The following is a 16,616-nucleotide window of genomic DNA, read 5'->3' as shown; positions in this document are numbered from 1 at the left end:
TTCGTAACTGGTGTTTAGAGATGTGTTGCTCATGTCCATTCATGTTAGAGGTGGGTATGCCTGCCACATGCACCCATACTGGAAGTTTTTCCCTCAGTGGTATTCATAGGGGACTGGCTCTGGTGCCCTCTGGAGTGGCACGCATATGCCGTGGTATTAGGGGTACTGCCAGCTCCCGCCACCCTCAGTTCCTTCTTGCCAGAATCTCTGACAGTAGGGAAGGAGGGTGCGTCATGGAATGGACATGAGCAACACATCTTGAAGAACACCAGTTTCCAGAAAAAGGTAACTGTCTTTTCTACTTCAAGTGTTTGCTCTTGTCCATTCACATTAGATGACTCCCAAGCAGTGCCACCAGAGGCGGGAAGGAGTTCATGGACGTGAAGACTAACACAGCTATGCCAAACCCAGAGTCATCTCTGGCCTGCTGGGTGATACCATAGTGGCCTGTGAACGTGTGCACCGAAGACAGTGTCGCAGCCCTGCAAATGTCTTGAATAGGGACATGTGCCAGGAAGACCGCCAAGGACGCTTGAGCTCAAGTTGAATGGGCCTTCACAATAGGTGATGGTTGGACCCATGCCTGCTCATAACTGGTCCGGATGCAGGAGATAATCCAGTTGGCAATCCTTTGAGAGGACACCGAAAGACCCTTCATCCTATCTGCTGTCCCAATGAAGACCTAGGTTGACCTGCGGAAGGGCTTGGTACGTTCCAGATAGAACGCCAAGGCACGCCAAACATCCAGGGTCTGCAGCAGCCTCTCCTCAGCAGTTGAGTGTGGTTTGGGACAATACTGGGAGAAAGATGTCCTGGTTGACGTGGAAAGAGGACACCACCTTCGGCAGGAAGGTCGGATGGGGTTGCAGCTGTACCTTGTCCTTGTAGAACATGGTATATGGCGGCTCCAAGGTCAGGGCTTTCAGCTGACACTTCCTTTTTCTATTTGTAGCAATTACATTGGCAAGGCAACAAGAGCCCATAGGCTCAAAAGGTTGGGCCTGTAAGTCTGGCGAGGACCAGATTGAGGTCCCATTGTGGGACCAGATTCCAAACCAGTGGGAAAAGATTCTCGAGGCCCTTCAGGAACCTGACAGACATCTCATGCGAGAACACCAATTTTCCCACAATAGGTGAGTGAAAGGCCAAGATGGCCACTAGATGAACCTTGATTGGAGACAGAGCTAGGCCCTGGTTCTTCAGGTGGAGCAGATAGTCTAGGATGGAATGCAGGGATGAATGCACTGGGGAGATGCTACGCTCTGCTGCCCAGTGGGAGAACCTCATCCTCTTCACCAGGTAAGTTACTCTACTGCAGGGTCTCAAACTTGCGGCCTGCAAACCTCCCCAATGTGGCCCACGGGGCTCCAGCAGTTTTGAGGCTGGCTCTCTCCCTTGGCCCCACCTGCTACCCCCAGGTGCTCCCCCCCCCGCAGAGGGCCCGGCAGCACAGCAGAGCCGAGTGGCATCTGCCTGCTTGCTCCACTGGCTGTCGGCCCCTCCCTGCGGGCCCGGGACAGGGGGGCTGTGCCTCCGCAAGCTGCCCCCCACCCTGAGCGCCCCTGCAGCCAATGGAAAGCTGCAGGGGTGGTACTGGGGGCAGCGACCCATGGATCCTCCCCGGCCTTGGAGCCCCAGGTAAGCGCTTCATCTGCTGACCCCCTCCCCACACACTCCCATCCCCAAACTCCTTCCCCGAGGACTGGTGCTGGCCCTAAGGTAAATTGAGTTTGAGACCCCTGCTCTAGTGGAAGGTTTTCTACTCTCCAAGACAACCTGCTGTACCTCACTAGAGCAGGTCCATTCCTCTGGGTTCAGCCATGTAACATCCATGCCATGAGGTGGAGAGAGGCAAGGTTTGGGTGCATGAGACTGCTGTGATCCTACAAAAGGTCTAGGCAACCGGGTAGCAACCACAGGGCAGCTACTGCCAGGTCCGTCAGCATGCTGAACCAGTGCTGGTGTGGCCACGCCGGGGCGATCATGACGACTCATGCTCCGTCTCTCTTGACCTTTGACAGGACCCTGCTGATCAGTGGAATCGGTGGGAACGCGTACATCAGATCCCCCAAACATGGCAGGAGAAAGGCGTCAGAGAGGGCGCCCCTGCAGGGAGCTGAACTGATGACACTTCCTGTTGTATCTGGTGGTGAACAAGTCCACTCAGGGACATCCCAACCTCTAGAAGAGCATCTGGACCACCCCCGGATAGAGCGACCACTCATGGTGAGAGAAAAAGGACCTGCTGAGGAGATCTGCCAGCGTATTCCTCACGCCGGGGAGCTGGGCAACCTCCAGGTGAATCAAATGATGGATGCAGAAGTCCCACAGATGGAGTGCTTCTTGACAGAGAGCCAATGAGCATGCTCCCCCTTGCTTGTGGATGTAGGAAATCGAGGCCGTGTTGTCCGTCAGTGTCCACATCACTCTACCAGTCAGATGTGGCAGGAAGACTAATTGGACTGCCCTGAGCTCCTTGACATTTATGTTCAACCCCAGCTCCTCTGGGGACCACATCCCTTGGGTCTGCATCTTGCTGAGGTGCTCTCCACAGCTGAAATCGGAGGCATCCGAAATCAGAGGCCGAGGGTCAGGGATTGTTGAGCAGTACTCTGTCTAAGATGATCGAAATAAAAAAGGAGCACTTGAAGATGATAAAGTCATTGCAGAGAAACTAAATGAATTCTTAACTTCAGTCTTCATGGCTGAGGATGTTAGGGAGATTCCCAAACCTGAGCCGTCCTTTGTAGGTGACAAATCTGAGGAATTGTCATAGATTGAAGTGTCATTAGAGGAGATTTTGGAATTAATTGATAAACTTAACAGTAACAAGTCACCGGGACCAGATGGCATTCACCCAAGAGTTCTGAAAGAACTCAAAATGTGAAATTGCGGAACTATTAACTATGGTTTGTAACCTGTCCTTTAAATCAGCTTCTGTACCCAATGACTGGAAGATAGCTAATGTAACGCCAATATTTAAAAAGGGCTCTAGAGGTGATCCCAGCAATTACAGACCGGTTAAGTCTAACATCAGTATCAGGCAAATTAGTTGAAACAATAGCAAAGAATAAAATTGTCAGACACATGAACATAAATAGTTGGGCAAAAGTCAACATGGTTTCTGTAAAGGTAAATCATGTCTTACTAATCTATTAGGATTTTAGGAAGGGGTCAACAAACATGTGGACAAGAGGGATTCAGTGGACATAGTGTACTTAGATTTCCAGAAAGCCTTTGACAAGGTCCCTCACAAAGGCCCTTACATAAATTAAATTGTCACAGGATAAGAGGCAAGATCCTTTCATGGCTTGAGAACTGCTTAATAGACAGGGAACAAAGGGTAGGAATAAATGGTAAATTTATTCAGAGAGGGGTAACTAGTGGTGTTCCCCAAGGGTCAGTCCTAGGACCAATCCTATTCAATTTATTCATAAACAATTTGGAGAAAGGGGCAAATGGCAAAGTTTGCAGATAATACTAAACTGCTCAAGATAGTTAAGATCAAAGCACACTGAAGAAATTCAAAAAGATCTCACAAAACTAAGTGATTGGGCAGGTTCAGAGAAGGGCAACAAAAGTGATTAGGGGTTTGGAACGGGTCCCATATGAGGAGAGATTAAAGAGGCTAGGACTTTTCAGCTTGGAAAAGAGGAGACTAAGTGGGGATATGATAGAGGTATATAAAATCATGAGTGGTGTGGAGAAAGTGAATAAGGAAAAGTTATTTATTTGTTCCCATAATATAAAGAACTAGGGGCCACCAAATGAAATTAATGGGCAGCAGGTTTAAAACAAATAGTTTTAAACCTGAAAAGTTCTTCACACAGCGCACAGTCAACCTGTGGAACTCCTTGCCTGAGGAGGTTGTGAAGGCTAGGACTATAACAGGGTTTAAAAGAGAACTAGATAAATTCATGGAGGTTAAGTCCATTAATGGCTAATAGCCAGGATGGGTAAGGAATGGTGTCGCTAGCCTTTGTCAGAGGGTAAAGATGGATGGCAGGAGAGAGATCACTTGATAATTACCTGTTAGGTTCACTCCCGCTGGGGCACCTGGCATTGGCCACTGTCGGCAGACAGGATACTGGGCTTGGTCTGACCCAGTATGGCCGTTCTTATGTTCTCTCTTGTGGCAGGAAGGCTCTGATACAGGTGGAGTTGTGCATGGCTCTGATGAACTCTGTACTCTGCACCAGAACGAACATTGATTTTAATCTCATTTATCAACAGGCCCAAGATGTGGCATGTGGCTTTCAGTACTGTGACATCACACCGGACCTGGGACCTGGAGTGGCCCTTGACCAGCCAGTCATCGAGATACGATATTCAGATTTATCCGTGACATCTGAGGTAAGCTGCTACCACTGACATGCATTTGGTAAACACCCTCAGTGCTGTCGCCAGCCCAAACAGGAGCACCGCAAACTGGTAGCCCACCATGGCACCGAGAAAGCATCTGTGTCCATGAAATATCTCTATGTGGAAATATGCAAAAAAGAAAAGGAGTACTTGTGGCACCTTAGAGACTAACAAATTTATTTGAGCATAAGCTTTCGTGAGCTACAGCTCACTTCATCGGATGCATGTGGTGGAAAATACAGTGGGGAGATTTATATACACACACAGAGAATATGAAACAATGGGTTTTATCATACACGCTGTAAGGAGAGTGATCACTTAAGATGAGCTATTACCAGCGGGGGGGGGGGGGGGAGAGGAGGAAAACCTTTTGTGGTGATAATCAAGGTGAGCCATTTCCAGCAGTTAACAAGAATGTCTGAGGAACAGTGGGGGGTGGGGTGGGGGAGAAATAACATGTTTGCAAACTGGATACAATTAACTTAGGCTTGAATAGAGACTGGGAGTGGATAGGTCATTACATAAAGTAAAGCTATTTCCCCATGTTATTTCTCCCCCCATCCCACCCCTCACTGTTCCTCAGATGTTCTTGTTAACTGCTGGAAATGGCTCACCTTGATTATCACCACAAAAGGTTTTCCTCCTTCCCCCCCATCCTTCCTGCTGGTAATAGCTCATCTTAAGTGATCACTCTCCTTACAGTAAAAAGAAAAGGAGTACTTGTGGCACCTTAGAGACTAACAAATTTATTAGAGCATAAGCTTTCGTGAGCTACAGCAGTGTGTATGACAAAACCCATTGTTTCATGTTCTCTCTGTGTGTGTGTGTGTGTGTGTGTGTGTGTGTGTGTGTGTGTGTGTAAATCTCCCCACTGTATTTTCCACTGAATGCATCCGATGAAGTGAGCTGTAGCTCACGAAAGCTTATGCTCAAATAAATTTGTTAGTCTCTAAGGTGCCACAAGTACTCCTTTTCTTTTTTGCAAATACAGATTAACACGGCTGCTACTCTGAAATATGTGGATATATGCGTCCTTCAAGTCAAGAGCAGCATATCAGTCTCCCGGGTCGAGGGATGGAATGATGGGGGCCAGAGAGACCATGTGAAACTTCAACTTCCTGAGATATTTGTTGTTCTTGTAGGTCCAGGATGAGTCTTAGACCGCCTTTGGGATCAGAAAGTAATGGGAGAAAAACCCATAGCCCCTGTGGTGTAGACGGACTTCCTCCATGGCTCCTGCCTGCACCTCCTGCCAAAAAAGGCTCTCATGAGAGGGGTCCCTGAAGAGGAACAGGGAGGGAGGGAGCAGAAATAAACTGGAAGATATAATCCTGAGCCACCGTACTGAGGACCTATTGGTTTGCAGTTATAGAGGTTCAGGGAGGGAGGAAAGAGGAAAAGCAGTCCAACTAGGTAACATACTAAGGAAACTAACAACTTTAATAACTATTTACAGGAGAAAAGTTCACAATGAACAGTTCTGGACAGAGAGGTTTGCCAAAGCAAAGGATGTTTCAGCACCATCACTATTGGTAAGAAGGAACTGAGGATGGGGGGAAACCGGCAGTGCCCCTTATACTGTGGCATACACGCACCACTCCAGAGGGCACCAGAGCTGGTCCTCTATAGATACCACTGAGGGAAAAACTTCCGGCACCAGTGCATGTGGCAGGCACACATCCCTAACACAAGTGGACAAGAGCAAGCACTCGAAAAAGCTGAGTTACTGCTTCAAACACAGGTGCTGTGCAGCTCCCAGTACCAGGAAGTCTAAACAAGTCCAGCTTCTCCTTCACAAGTCTCTTGAGTAGATCAGGAACAGTAGATCAACACATTCACCTCTTCCTTACTAACACCCACCCTCCAACAGAAGTGGAGTGGGGAAGAGATTAACAGACTAGTAACGAAAACGAGATGTTTCAGAGTAGCAGCCGTGTTAGTCTGTATTCGCAAAAAGAAAAGGAGTACTTGTGGCACCTTAGAGACTAACACATTTATTTGAGCATAAGCTTTCTTGAGCTACAGCTCACAAAAGCTTATGCTCAGATAAATTTGTTAGTCTCTAAGGTGCCACAAGTACTCCTTTTCTTTTTGCGAAAACAAGAGATCAATTTTAGCTTGATAACACATGATTTGGGATGGAGAGGGAAGGAAAGATTTCTTACAAAAGGGTTTCTCCTACTCAAAGCTTTTCCGTAAGGCTCACAGCTGGTTCGATGTACTGTACAGCCTCTTCCCTCGCCTCCACCTCCCCCGCCCCTTGCCCAAGCTAGTTTTCAGTACTAGCACAGGATGGTCCCCAGGATTTTCTAAGTATGCTATGAATTACCAAGGGAAAGTGTTAGAAGAGCTTCTAGATCAGATTTCTAGGGGTGGATTCATAAGCCCCCGCAATCTGTAGGTAAAGGAGGCAAGTGTGAAGATGAAGGCTAACAGCTCCTCCTGCTAATTGGACACAGGCACTGATTAGAACTGGTTCATCAACAACACTGGCCTTTCATGTCAGTTTCTCAGCAGATGCTGGTGAGAGTCCCAACCCCTGAAGCTGCATTGCTTCTATCATGCAGAGGAATGAGTCCCTGCTTTTGCAGAAATGACAGATACTGGAGCAGACCATGACAACAAAGGTAATTGAGGGTTTTCATTTATTTCAAAAAGACCAACGTAGTGTTGAAAAACAAATCAAGTTTGATTAAATTTCCTCCAATCTGAACAGCTACAAAAATAGATTCTACCCAAATCCGTAAAACCAGTTAACAGTACCGTCAAACAAAACCTAACTGGAATGACTCATTCAAATACCAGTTACAGCAGCCACAGGGATCTAAAACGACAGATATATTATTTCATTTGTTTTCTTAAAAAAAAAAAAGTACATTTTAAAAATATGTTTCCATTAAAACAAACACCCTTACAATTTAAAAAATTGTACAAAAAATAATCTTAAACCACTCAGAGGTAACAGTGTGTTTATTAAAACTCTGCACCCAGGGCAGTAACATTTATAATTTAAAACCCAGCCCAGTAGAAAAGAGATAATTGTGCAAACATTAAAAATAGTTACAAAGACATACACAAAGGCTTGTGGTGCATCAGAGCAGGCAGTCTGCTTCTGGCCTCTGTGCAAGGCAGACTCAAGGAGGAAAAGGTGGTTTCTGGTGAGGCACGAGGGGGAGAGGGAGGCAGACACACCAGTGAGTCACAGCTCTGTCTCCTGCTGTGCAGGGAGAAGTAGAGGCCTCCTCTCCATGGGACGGCTTTCCCAGTCAGTAGTGTTATGGCACTCAATCCAATGCCAGGATGTCACAGCGGCTTTGTTGAGGTCTGATCATTCCGCTTAGGGAAAGAACATGCAGCACCATATTAGGATCATTCTGGACAGATAATTCCTCCACACCTCCAACCCCCTCCCGATTCAGGAACATATTGGGTATAAAGTTTGTGGAGCTCAGCCCAGTCTGATCTTTGGTCTGGGGTTCACATCAATGCTCACAAGATCAACTCACATCCCTATGGAAACCCCAATAAAAGGCCTTATGCCCTGGCTGCCAGACACTCCCTTAGAGAAGACAGGCAGCCTACACATCCACGTCAGACAAGTTGGTTTATCCCTCGGGCTAGACTTACATACCCCGTAAGGTGTTTTTTCCCCATGGCCGTGCTGAATGCAGCACAAGCAGCGATGCTGCAGTGTAGGCCTGCCATAGCTTAGCATGCTCATGGTTTCTTGCTAAGAGATGGAGAGGGTAGGAAGAGGGGAGTGGCATGCAAAGGAGTTCTACATGACCAATGCTCCCAGAGCCCTTCTCTGCCAGCAGCTCTCACAAAAGGAACCCACAGCAAATTTCAACAGCTTAAAATGCAGGACGGAGTTTTAGGAGGAGCTTGTGTCACTCCATCCAGGACTGGGGCAGCACTTTTTTGTTCAGGTGGCACCCAGGCTGCTCAAATACTGATAGACATATCAGGCAGCCAGCAGGCTCCCATCCAGTCAGATGAGGTGATCTGTAGAGCAGTGACAACTGTACCCTTCCAGGAGTCTGATTTGTCACGTGTACCCCAAGTTTCACCTCACTTTATTTGCTTACAAAAATCAGACAAATATACAAGTGTCACAGCACAATACTATTGAAAAATTGCTGACTTTCTCATTGCTACCATATAATTATAAAATAAATCAACTGGAATACAAATCGTGGACTTGCATTTCAGTATAGTATACAGACATAGTATACAGAGCAGTAAAAACAAGTCAGTGTCTGTATGAAATTTTAGTTTGAACTTACTTTGCTAGTACTTTTTATGTACTGGTTATAAAACTAGGCCAATATCTAGAGGAGTTGATGTACCCCCTGTAAGATCTCTGCATACCCCCTGGGGTACATGTACTCCTGGTTGAGAGCCACTGCTGAAGAGCACCGCACTCCAGGAGTGCCATGTAAACGTAAAACACCAGATTGTTAGGAATGCCGACCCTTCACTTCTTGCCTCACGTTTCTGCACCAGAGCCTGGAAATACCCTTGGCTTCACTTACCTCCTCCATTACTTAGTCCATGTCCTACGTGAATTCTTCTTGAATTTCTCTCTCCATAGCTCCTGCAATGACAAGGGAGCGAAGTCCATCAGTGCAATGCAATCACCCTATCTGGATAGATGCATGCAGGTGTGTCAGGCAGTCACTCATCCTCTCCGCAGATCCTTGGAAACCCTGGGTTTCCCATCCCACCAAGCGCTAAAGTATTTTGCATCAATTGTAACATCAGTCATTCATCTGCACTTCTGTAGCCCGTCACCTGAACAGCTCAAAGTGTTCTGTGGACAGGAGTTAAAGCCCAGCACCCATTAGCTAACTTATTGCCGATGTGTAGAGATAAGGAATTGGAGCAGAGAGATACATGTCCAAGTTACAGTCAGTGCAGAGCCAGGTTTAGATCCCTAGAGTTCCTGTCCCAAGTCCCATCTTCAGCCAACTAAGCCCATGTGGCCTGCCCATAGATTAACGTGGGTTGATTTGAACCTGTATGCGAGTACTCAGAGTCCTGCTCCTTTGGGATATGGAAATGTGATCGCTTCTGTTTCGCCAAGAGAAAGAGACAAAGGATTATTCATAAAAACTCAAGGGAATTGGTTCTTGCGTAGAAAAAGTTTATCTTTGGACCAGTTTTCTACACACACATTTGATCAGTTGCTAGTGCTTCACTGCAACAATGTCTGCCATTGTGCTCGACAGTCTCCCCGTTTTCCTACCTTTACCAACCCACCAGGGAGAAGGGAAGGCTGGTGACAGGGTACTCACCTTCTCTCCCCCTCCAGGGTACTTTGGATCTCCTTCAGAACTTCTGGAAAGCAAACAGTTAAAGAGCAGTGAGAAGTGGGAACAGATGGGCAAGGTCCTCTGCTTGAATCAGTAAACATTTACAGTAACATTAAGAGCTTGATTGCACATGCTACTTCTACTGCACCTCATTTCAGAATAGCCTTTAAAACCTGTCTTGCTGCCTCCTCCGTGACTGTCAGACCTTTAAATATCACTGCCTCTTCTGCAGTACTAGTCTCTGACATAACTATAAAACTCTGAATAAGGGGCTGGCACACAGAAATGAAGCAGTGTCTCCAGAAGAAATGCTGCCAGCACCAACATGCTAGCAGTCCAGGAAGACAGCCAGTTCCAGCCAGCCCTTCATTCTTGGGTACTGCTGGAAAGTGAAGTTCCTTGCGTATATTAAGGCTAGATAATGATAGAAGCAGGTAGGCAGCTATGTGGAGCTCTCTCATCTCCCTTCCTTAGGACACTCCCATCCTCACCAATCCATGAAATAAAGCTGGTACGGATCTTTAGGGAGAAGGACAATCTTTCTGTTGTGTTTGCCCAGCACCTAGCCCAATGGGGTCCTGGTTCATGACTGGGGCTCCTAGGAGCTACAGTAATGCAAATAAATAATTCTGTTCTGGCATTATGTACTTTCTGGAGCTGCAACAGTCTATTGTAACCAGGAGGATGAACAGTCCATGCCTCCACCAGAGAACACTACCTATCACCCCCTTTCCCCCACCAACCAGTGCAGCTGCCCCTCCAGCAGCTCCAGTTGTGTCTCACTCACTTTCATCATTGAGTAAGGCATGTTCCATCAATCTCCCAGACTTCCTCTCTGAAAGGCAGAAAACAAGTTGACGTCCAGCTACTTTTCATGGGGGATAAAGGCAATATGCACGTAGAACACTACAGGGATAGGCACTATGGAAAACGTCACAAATACAAAAAAAAGGTGGATACTTAAGCCCAGTTTGGCTCGTTCTAGAGACAGCATCACAGCAAAGTGCTCATTAAATGGTAAAAGACTCCACACTCACACCCTTAATCCCTTCTTCCTAGCATGACTGGGCTTCCCTTTCTAAAAACAGTCCAAGATCAGCCTGTTGTAGAACCTGAACCTGTCACATCCAGGTCACCAGAAGGTTCTGCCCCTGTAGCCTTAGTCTGAGATGACTACTTCTCATAAAGAGAACAATCTCCCCTCTTCCCAATACTACAGCTCCTCATCCCTTTTCTTTGAAGAAACTATGACCACCAACCACAAAGGCTTAAAAAATGTTTATACATGACACGAAGTTAAATAAATACATTTGTTGCCTGCTTACCATCATCTTCTCCAGGATCACCAGAACTCCTGCCTGATTCCCTGGGGAAGAAGGTAAAAAACAAAAACAAAACAAAACAAAACACACACATGTATCAGAGAGGCAAGTAGATTCTTGTACATACCTGGCAGATCAGACAAGGAAAGATTCCTCTGGGTCAGTCAGAGCATGCATACTAATGCAGAGGGGTATCCTGAGCAAGCAGCTGAGAGAAGCATTAGGATGGTGGCTGATAGGGAAGTTCCCCAGCAACCAGAACTCCTCAATTTTTCTTCAACATCCCTCCCCCTCCAGGGGACTTGCACCAAAACACACCACCTCTAGGGAAGATCTGCTTCCACAAGGAAGAACATCAGGGTTCAAACTACAAAGCAACAGTCTAGTCTGCTACATAATAGACTGCAAACAAATAATATGACAAAGTACAAATGGGTGGAGAGGTGGGAAGTTGCATGCAATGCCCTCAAAAGATGTCACTCTTAGAAAGTTGGCAGTGGGAAATGTAAGACAGCTGGTAGGGAAAAGACCAGGGAGAAAGTTACATTGCCACATGATAGAGCCCTGCAGCAAGACTGGAATCTCCTAGTCCCACAGGACCCGCTACATTAATAGCGGGAGCAGGATTGAAGAATAGTCCAGCGCAGGGCTCTACCTCATGGCAATCAGTCTGGAGTGATATTAACAGTCTCCAAAGGAAGCCCTGTCCAGTCCTTTTTGGAAAGAGAAGGTTCTCTGGCTCCATAAGATAATATATCACAGTGAGCTTGGAGGGGGACAGACAAGAACATTTAGAACTCACAGTAGCCTGGTCCTGTCTAGATCAAACTTGAGCAGAGGTGAAAGTAAGCTGGTACGGTCCAGTACACCGTGCCAGACCGGACCAGCTTCCCCAGGCTGGCAATTTAAATGGCCCAGGGCTCCCTGCAGCAGCAGCTGCAGCTAGGAGCTCCAGGGGTGATTTAAAGGCCCTGGGGCTCCAAGCCACAGCTCCGAGCCGCAGCCCCGAGGCCTTTAAATCTTTAAAGGCCCCGCTTCTTCCAGTTGAGGCCATGCCCCCACTCAGGACTCCGGCATACTGGTAAATCCTTTAAGTTACTTTCACCCCTGAACCAGGGAAACTAGATTTGGAAGTAAAACACCCTTCAAACACAAGCCATAATGGAAAAGCTAACGAGAGAGAGGTAAGGTGCTCCTACAGAGCTTTTTAGCTAGTACTACCTAGATTTTCTTGTAGCCTTCTCCATGCCAGCTTTGTTGTGCAAGTAGTTGTTGCCGGTAATTTCTGGTGTATCCACAACACATCGGGGCTCAACTAACCATTTGGTAGACAGGGAGAACCTCTCAAACTCTGATGGTGAGATCAGATAAAAACCTAGAGGGGAAAACGTAAAGGGCGTTTGGTTCACAAAAGAATGCATGCTCAGGAGCCAGAATCCAGAATCACAGTCCAAAGGGAAATGAGATCTAAATATATTCTACTCTCCACAGAAAGGGCATCTTGTTTATACTTCCTCCAAACCAATGCACTGGGGCTTTGGAGAAGAATATTGCACCTGCCTCATTAAGGGGTCAACCCAGCAACTGAACAACTGATGATTGCTTTGTTCTCTTTTTAAAGCTGCGTGACACGTGTCCAAGACCCTGCAGTTTGAGAGTTTTCAGCTACAACTCCCAGGACAAGAGCCTGAGCAGCACCTTCTCTTTCCATAGTTACACTATGGGTTAGTTCCCTTCCTTCTGGAGATGTGAAAGGGTAAAGTGAGTGCCTTGGGAGGAGCTCTTCCACAGATGCCAGTTTGAAGTGACAGTGTTGTGGACTAGTGACTCAAGAAGAGCTATCCAGCAGCCCAGGAAGATGCCAACATACAGAGAAGTCTTATTTTGAGGCCTGAGAAGAAATATGGAACACAACGGACACCACCCTCTACGGTGAGGCGAGTTAGCCCCTGATGTCTTTGGATCTGAATGGCTACAAAGAGGATTCAACATGCTCATTATGGAAGCAAAACCAATGTGAAGTTTAAAGAACAGTGAAACAAGGGTTCCGAAGACATGGCAGAGGCAAGTGATCTAGGGGAGCTTACGCTGTTTGTGCCATTACCTTGGCCATATTTGGTGAAGACACAGGAAGCAATGCCACTCACGTCTTCCTTACGGATACAGGGATAGCGGATCTGTAACTTGAGGAAGGGCAGAGAGATGATCTGAATGTCTCCCAGGTTAGTGAGGATGGCCAGGTCATTTTCACTATAATCATCAGTCTTGCAGCTGCCAAAGTTAGCGACTGTCACCTTTCGTACCCTACAGCCTTCCAGAGCTGTCAGCTTGAACTTCAGTTTGGAGCTAACCTTGGGCAGCGTGAATACCTGCCAGGGGAAAAAAAGCCACATAATACACCTCCATGCTGTACACTGCCAACAACCCCAGCTCAGGAATGGTGCTACTCCCTCCTGCTTTAACAAAGCCTTGATTCATAGGGAACCTTTGCCCAACAGCATGCACAGAAATGAAGGTCTGAATCTGCATTTCTGCTTAAAATGAAGCCTGGCTATCATGGGATACTGAACAGGCTTAAGTGTAGCCAGACATGGTCTCAACTTCAGGGCCTGTTCCTGCTCTCACTCAAGTCAATGGGAACTTTGCCACTGACATCACTGGGAGAAAATGCAACGCTTCAAATCGCAGACCCTCATTACGACTTATCTCTTGTCCTCTCAAACCCCTTCCCCTCCAGCCACAAAGGATATCCACAGGGAAAAACTGGGATTAACCCAACAGCCCACTCTACCACATTAAAACGACAAGGAGATCCCCGATAAATTATTCCTTGAGTCTCCTTCCTTAAACCAGTCAATTACTGGTTATGTAGCTATTCAGCAAAAACAGCGAGAACAATTTTTGAACACTTGCCAATTCTCAGTGTCCTTTTTAAAGAGTCATGTCCCCTAATCTGCAGAATCTAAAGCTTCTCCCAATGGCCAATTACTGCAGCTGTCAAAGAGTTTTAAATCAATCTACAAACATTCCTATATTCTCCATCTGCATTGTACTAAACTCCCACTTGTCCATTTCTTGCACCAGTTCTGCCCTGACACCAAGTCTATGTTCTGTGGGGCAGGGAGTGTCTTCATTTGTCTGTATGGTGCCAAGCACAAGGGAACCTGATCCTAGACTGCAGTTCCTAGGAGCTACTGTAATCCATCCCTAGGCGTACAGATCAATACCTTAAAAAAGGGAATTTATATCAGATGAGATGCATGTGGACTGTATTTACCTTGAACTGCTCTTCAGACACCACAAGAAGTTGATGGCTGCCTTGCATATCAGGACTTTTAGAAAGGTCATGTGCTACTTCTAGTGGCTCTGGGAGGGGAGTGCCATGCCCATCCAAGACAAGTATCCCCACAACAGGAGCCCTGTGCATCAGCTGAATTTCCTTGGCTAGACAGACAAGATGTGGAGAAGGGTGAGAAAACAGACAGATATGATACCAGCTGAGAGGATGTGAAAAGCATAGTGTTAGAACTCTCATACATCCTCTTGAAATGAGAGAGTGCTGCATTTCTACACCCAATTAGAGTCTTCCATCTAGCAAATACTTTTTATTTATTTATTTATTTTACACAAGACACCCCTATATGGCTCTTTGTGTTTGCTTCTTTTTCTTATGCACCAGCACTACTATCTGTAGAAAATGTTAGTTAACTGCTTGCCCTAAAGCCATGATTCTAGAAATGACACTTTACCAAGAGTAGTTTCTAAAGCATTTTGATCAGCCATGTTAAAGCCATCCTAGGCTAGAATGTGCGTCTAATAATTCAACTCCTTTCATACTATGTGATCAAACAGCTTTAGAATCCAGTTTAACTAGAATGGGCATTTAAACTGAATTCAAACATTGTTTCCAAATTCCAACTGACAAGGGTTTAAGAAATGTATAAATGGATTAGGCTGTTATTGTAGGTTTCCCCAAAGCACCCATCAATATGTTGTCTGAGATTACTACTGATACGCACCCGTCCAAAGCAAGTGTCTTTGCAAAAACTGGTATTTGAAGCAAGAATAATTAAATGATGCTGGTCACCTAATGTACTTTTGCTCTGAACTAACACCTCCTGGATTAGCACCACAGGCAAAAGCACACAATGGTGATATAGTCATTTTCAAAAAACGGTCACATTTAGCGTATGGAAGTTCCAAAGTGTCACCTTTTAGTGATAATTTTAGGCAAGGTCCATGGACTCCTCTGGCATATAAATTAGGGTCTTTGCCTCCTAACTAAGTGCAAACGGTCAAATGAGTTTTAAATGAGCAAGACAGCAGATTCCCACTGTTGCTGTGTTGGATAAAACTGGCTCATTTTAACTGATACACATGTACTATTAATGGTGGAGCGAAAGAATATAATGGGCCCCCCATCAGAATGATAAACTAGAAAGTGAGGGGTGGGGGTGAGAAAACGTCTTGTTGGCAGAGTTCAGTGGCTAAGTATAGGGGCAGTTCCTTCACCAGCATCCTAATGGGAATTAAAACTAAAGAGATTCAGGGGACAGTAGAACCCATTTACAGTAGAACCTCAGAGTTATGAACACCAGAGTTATGAACTGACTGGTCAACCACACACCTCATCTGGAACCAGAAGTACACAATCAGGCAGCAGCAGAGACCCCCCCCCAAAAAAAAGCAAATACAATACAGTTCTGTGTTAAATGTAAACTACTAAAATAAAAGGGAAAGCAGCATTTTTCTTCTGCATTATAAAGTTTCAAAGTTGTATTAAGTCAATGTTCAGTGGTAAACTTTTCAATGAACCACCATATTGTTTTGTTCAGAGTTACGAACAATCTCCATTCCCAAGGTGTTCATAACTGAGGTTCTACTGTATAATCAAAAGCTGAACTCCAAGCTACCATTGGTCAAAACATAATCCAATCTCTCCTCCTGGCCAACCATAATGTTTCCAAGTTATCTTGCTCTCCATTTATGACTAACAATTTTGCAGCTTTCTAGCAGTACATAACAGCAGCCCCTCTGATCCCATTAGGGCCATTTCACAAGTTCCCACTACTGAGTGATACTCACCCTGCTCTGCCTTGACAGACTCATCCATCCTTCTCTCCGCTGGTGGAACACGCAAACAGAACGCATAGACCGTGCCTCCATTGGTGCCTGCCCACAAGGAGGGGCAGTGGCGAGAACCTGGACCAGGGATAAAGCCCATGAGCAGCGTGTCTCTCCAGGAACTTTCAAACGTGATGGAATGGTTCTACTGTCTGTATACAAATGTGTATGCTCACACTAACCCAAGCACATACGTGATGAGAGGGAAATTCAAATGTAGTATCAGTTTGGTATCTGATTCATCCCCAGCAGGATTAAGAGGAACCACATCCTCTCCTCATCAGGGAATTGACTTTTGGCAGTCCTAGGTGAAGAGACTAAATGGTGTTTAAGGCCAAAGAAGATTCATCCTATTTGAAAACCACATACTTCAAATTCTCCCCCAAGAAGGTGAACTTGTTTAGTCATGGGTCAATCAACAACTGTCAGTGATCATACAGAACAGCTCTGCTCTCACTCATTTACTTTGGCTCTAGACTGAATAGTTTCATTG

General features: G+C 46.0%; 1 protein-coding gene across 6 annotated transcripts in view; it reads right to left on the bottom strand.

Annotated features, from left to right (window-relative positions):
- Positions 1–6,990: 6,990 nt before the first annotated feature.
- Positions 6,991–16,616, bottom strand: part of LLGL2 (LLGL scribble cell polarity complex component 2) — a 60,062-nt gene continuing 50,436 nt past the window's right edge. For 2 of the 6 annotated variants that reach the window (XM_038372022.2, XM_043496383.1), the window contains exons 18-27: positions 16,085–16,201; positions 14,277–14,443; positions 13,104–13,368; positions 12,221–12,374; positions 11,003–11,043; positions 10,465–10,512; positions 9,660–9,702; positions 9,381–9,435; positions 8,898–8,959; positions 6,991–7,698 (exon numbers count right to left, since the gene is read on the bottom strand). In XM_038372022.2, the coding sequence (XP_038227950.1) occupies positions 8,906–8,959; positions 9,381–9,435; positions 9,660–9,702; positions 10,465–10,512; positions 11,003–11,043; positions 12,221–12,374; positions 13,104–13,368; positions 14,277–14,443; positions 16,085–16,201 (944 nt within the window). In that variant the 3' untranslated portion in view covers positions 6,991–7,698; positions 8,898–8,905. The remainder of the gene's footprint in view (positions 7,699–8,897; positions 8,960–9,380; positions 9,436–9,659; positions 9,703–10,464; positions 10,513–11,002; positions 11,044–12,220; positions 12,375–13,103; positions 13,369–14,276; positions 14,444–16,084; positions 16,202–16,616) is intronic. The other 4 variants (XR_006275514.1, XM_043496384.1, XM_038372023.2 and 1 more) reach the window with 4 other exon arrangements.

Source organism: Dermochelys coriacea, chromosome 14, assembly GCF_009764565.3.
Source record: "Dermochelys coriacea isolate rDerCor1 chromosome 14, rDerCor1.pri.v4, whole genome shotgun sequence".
Lineage (NCBI taxonomy): Eukaryota > Metazoa > Chordata > Testudines > Dermochelyidae > Dermochelys > Dermochelys coriacea.
Note: the sequence above shows the minus strand (reverse complement) of the source record. Positions and strands in the feature narration are given on the sequence as shown.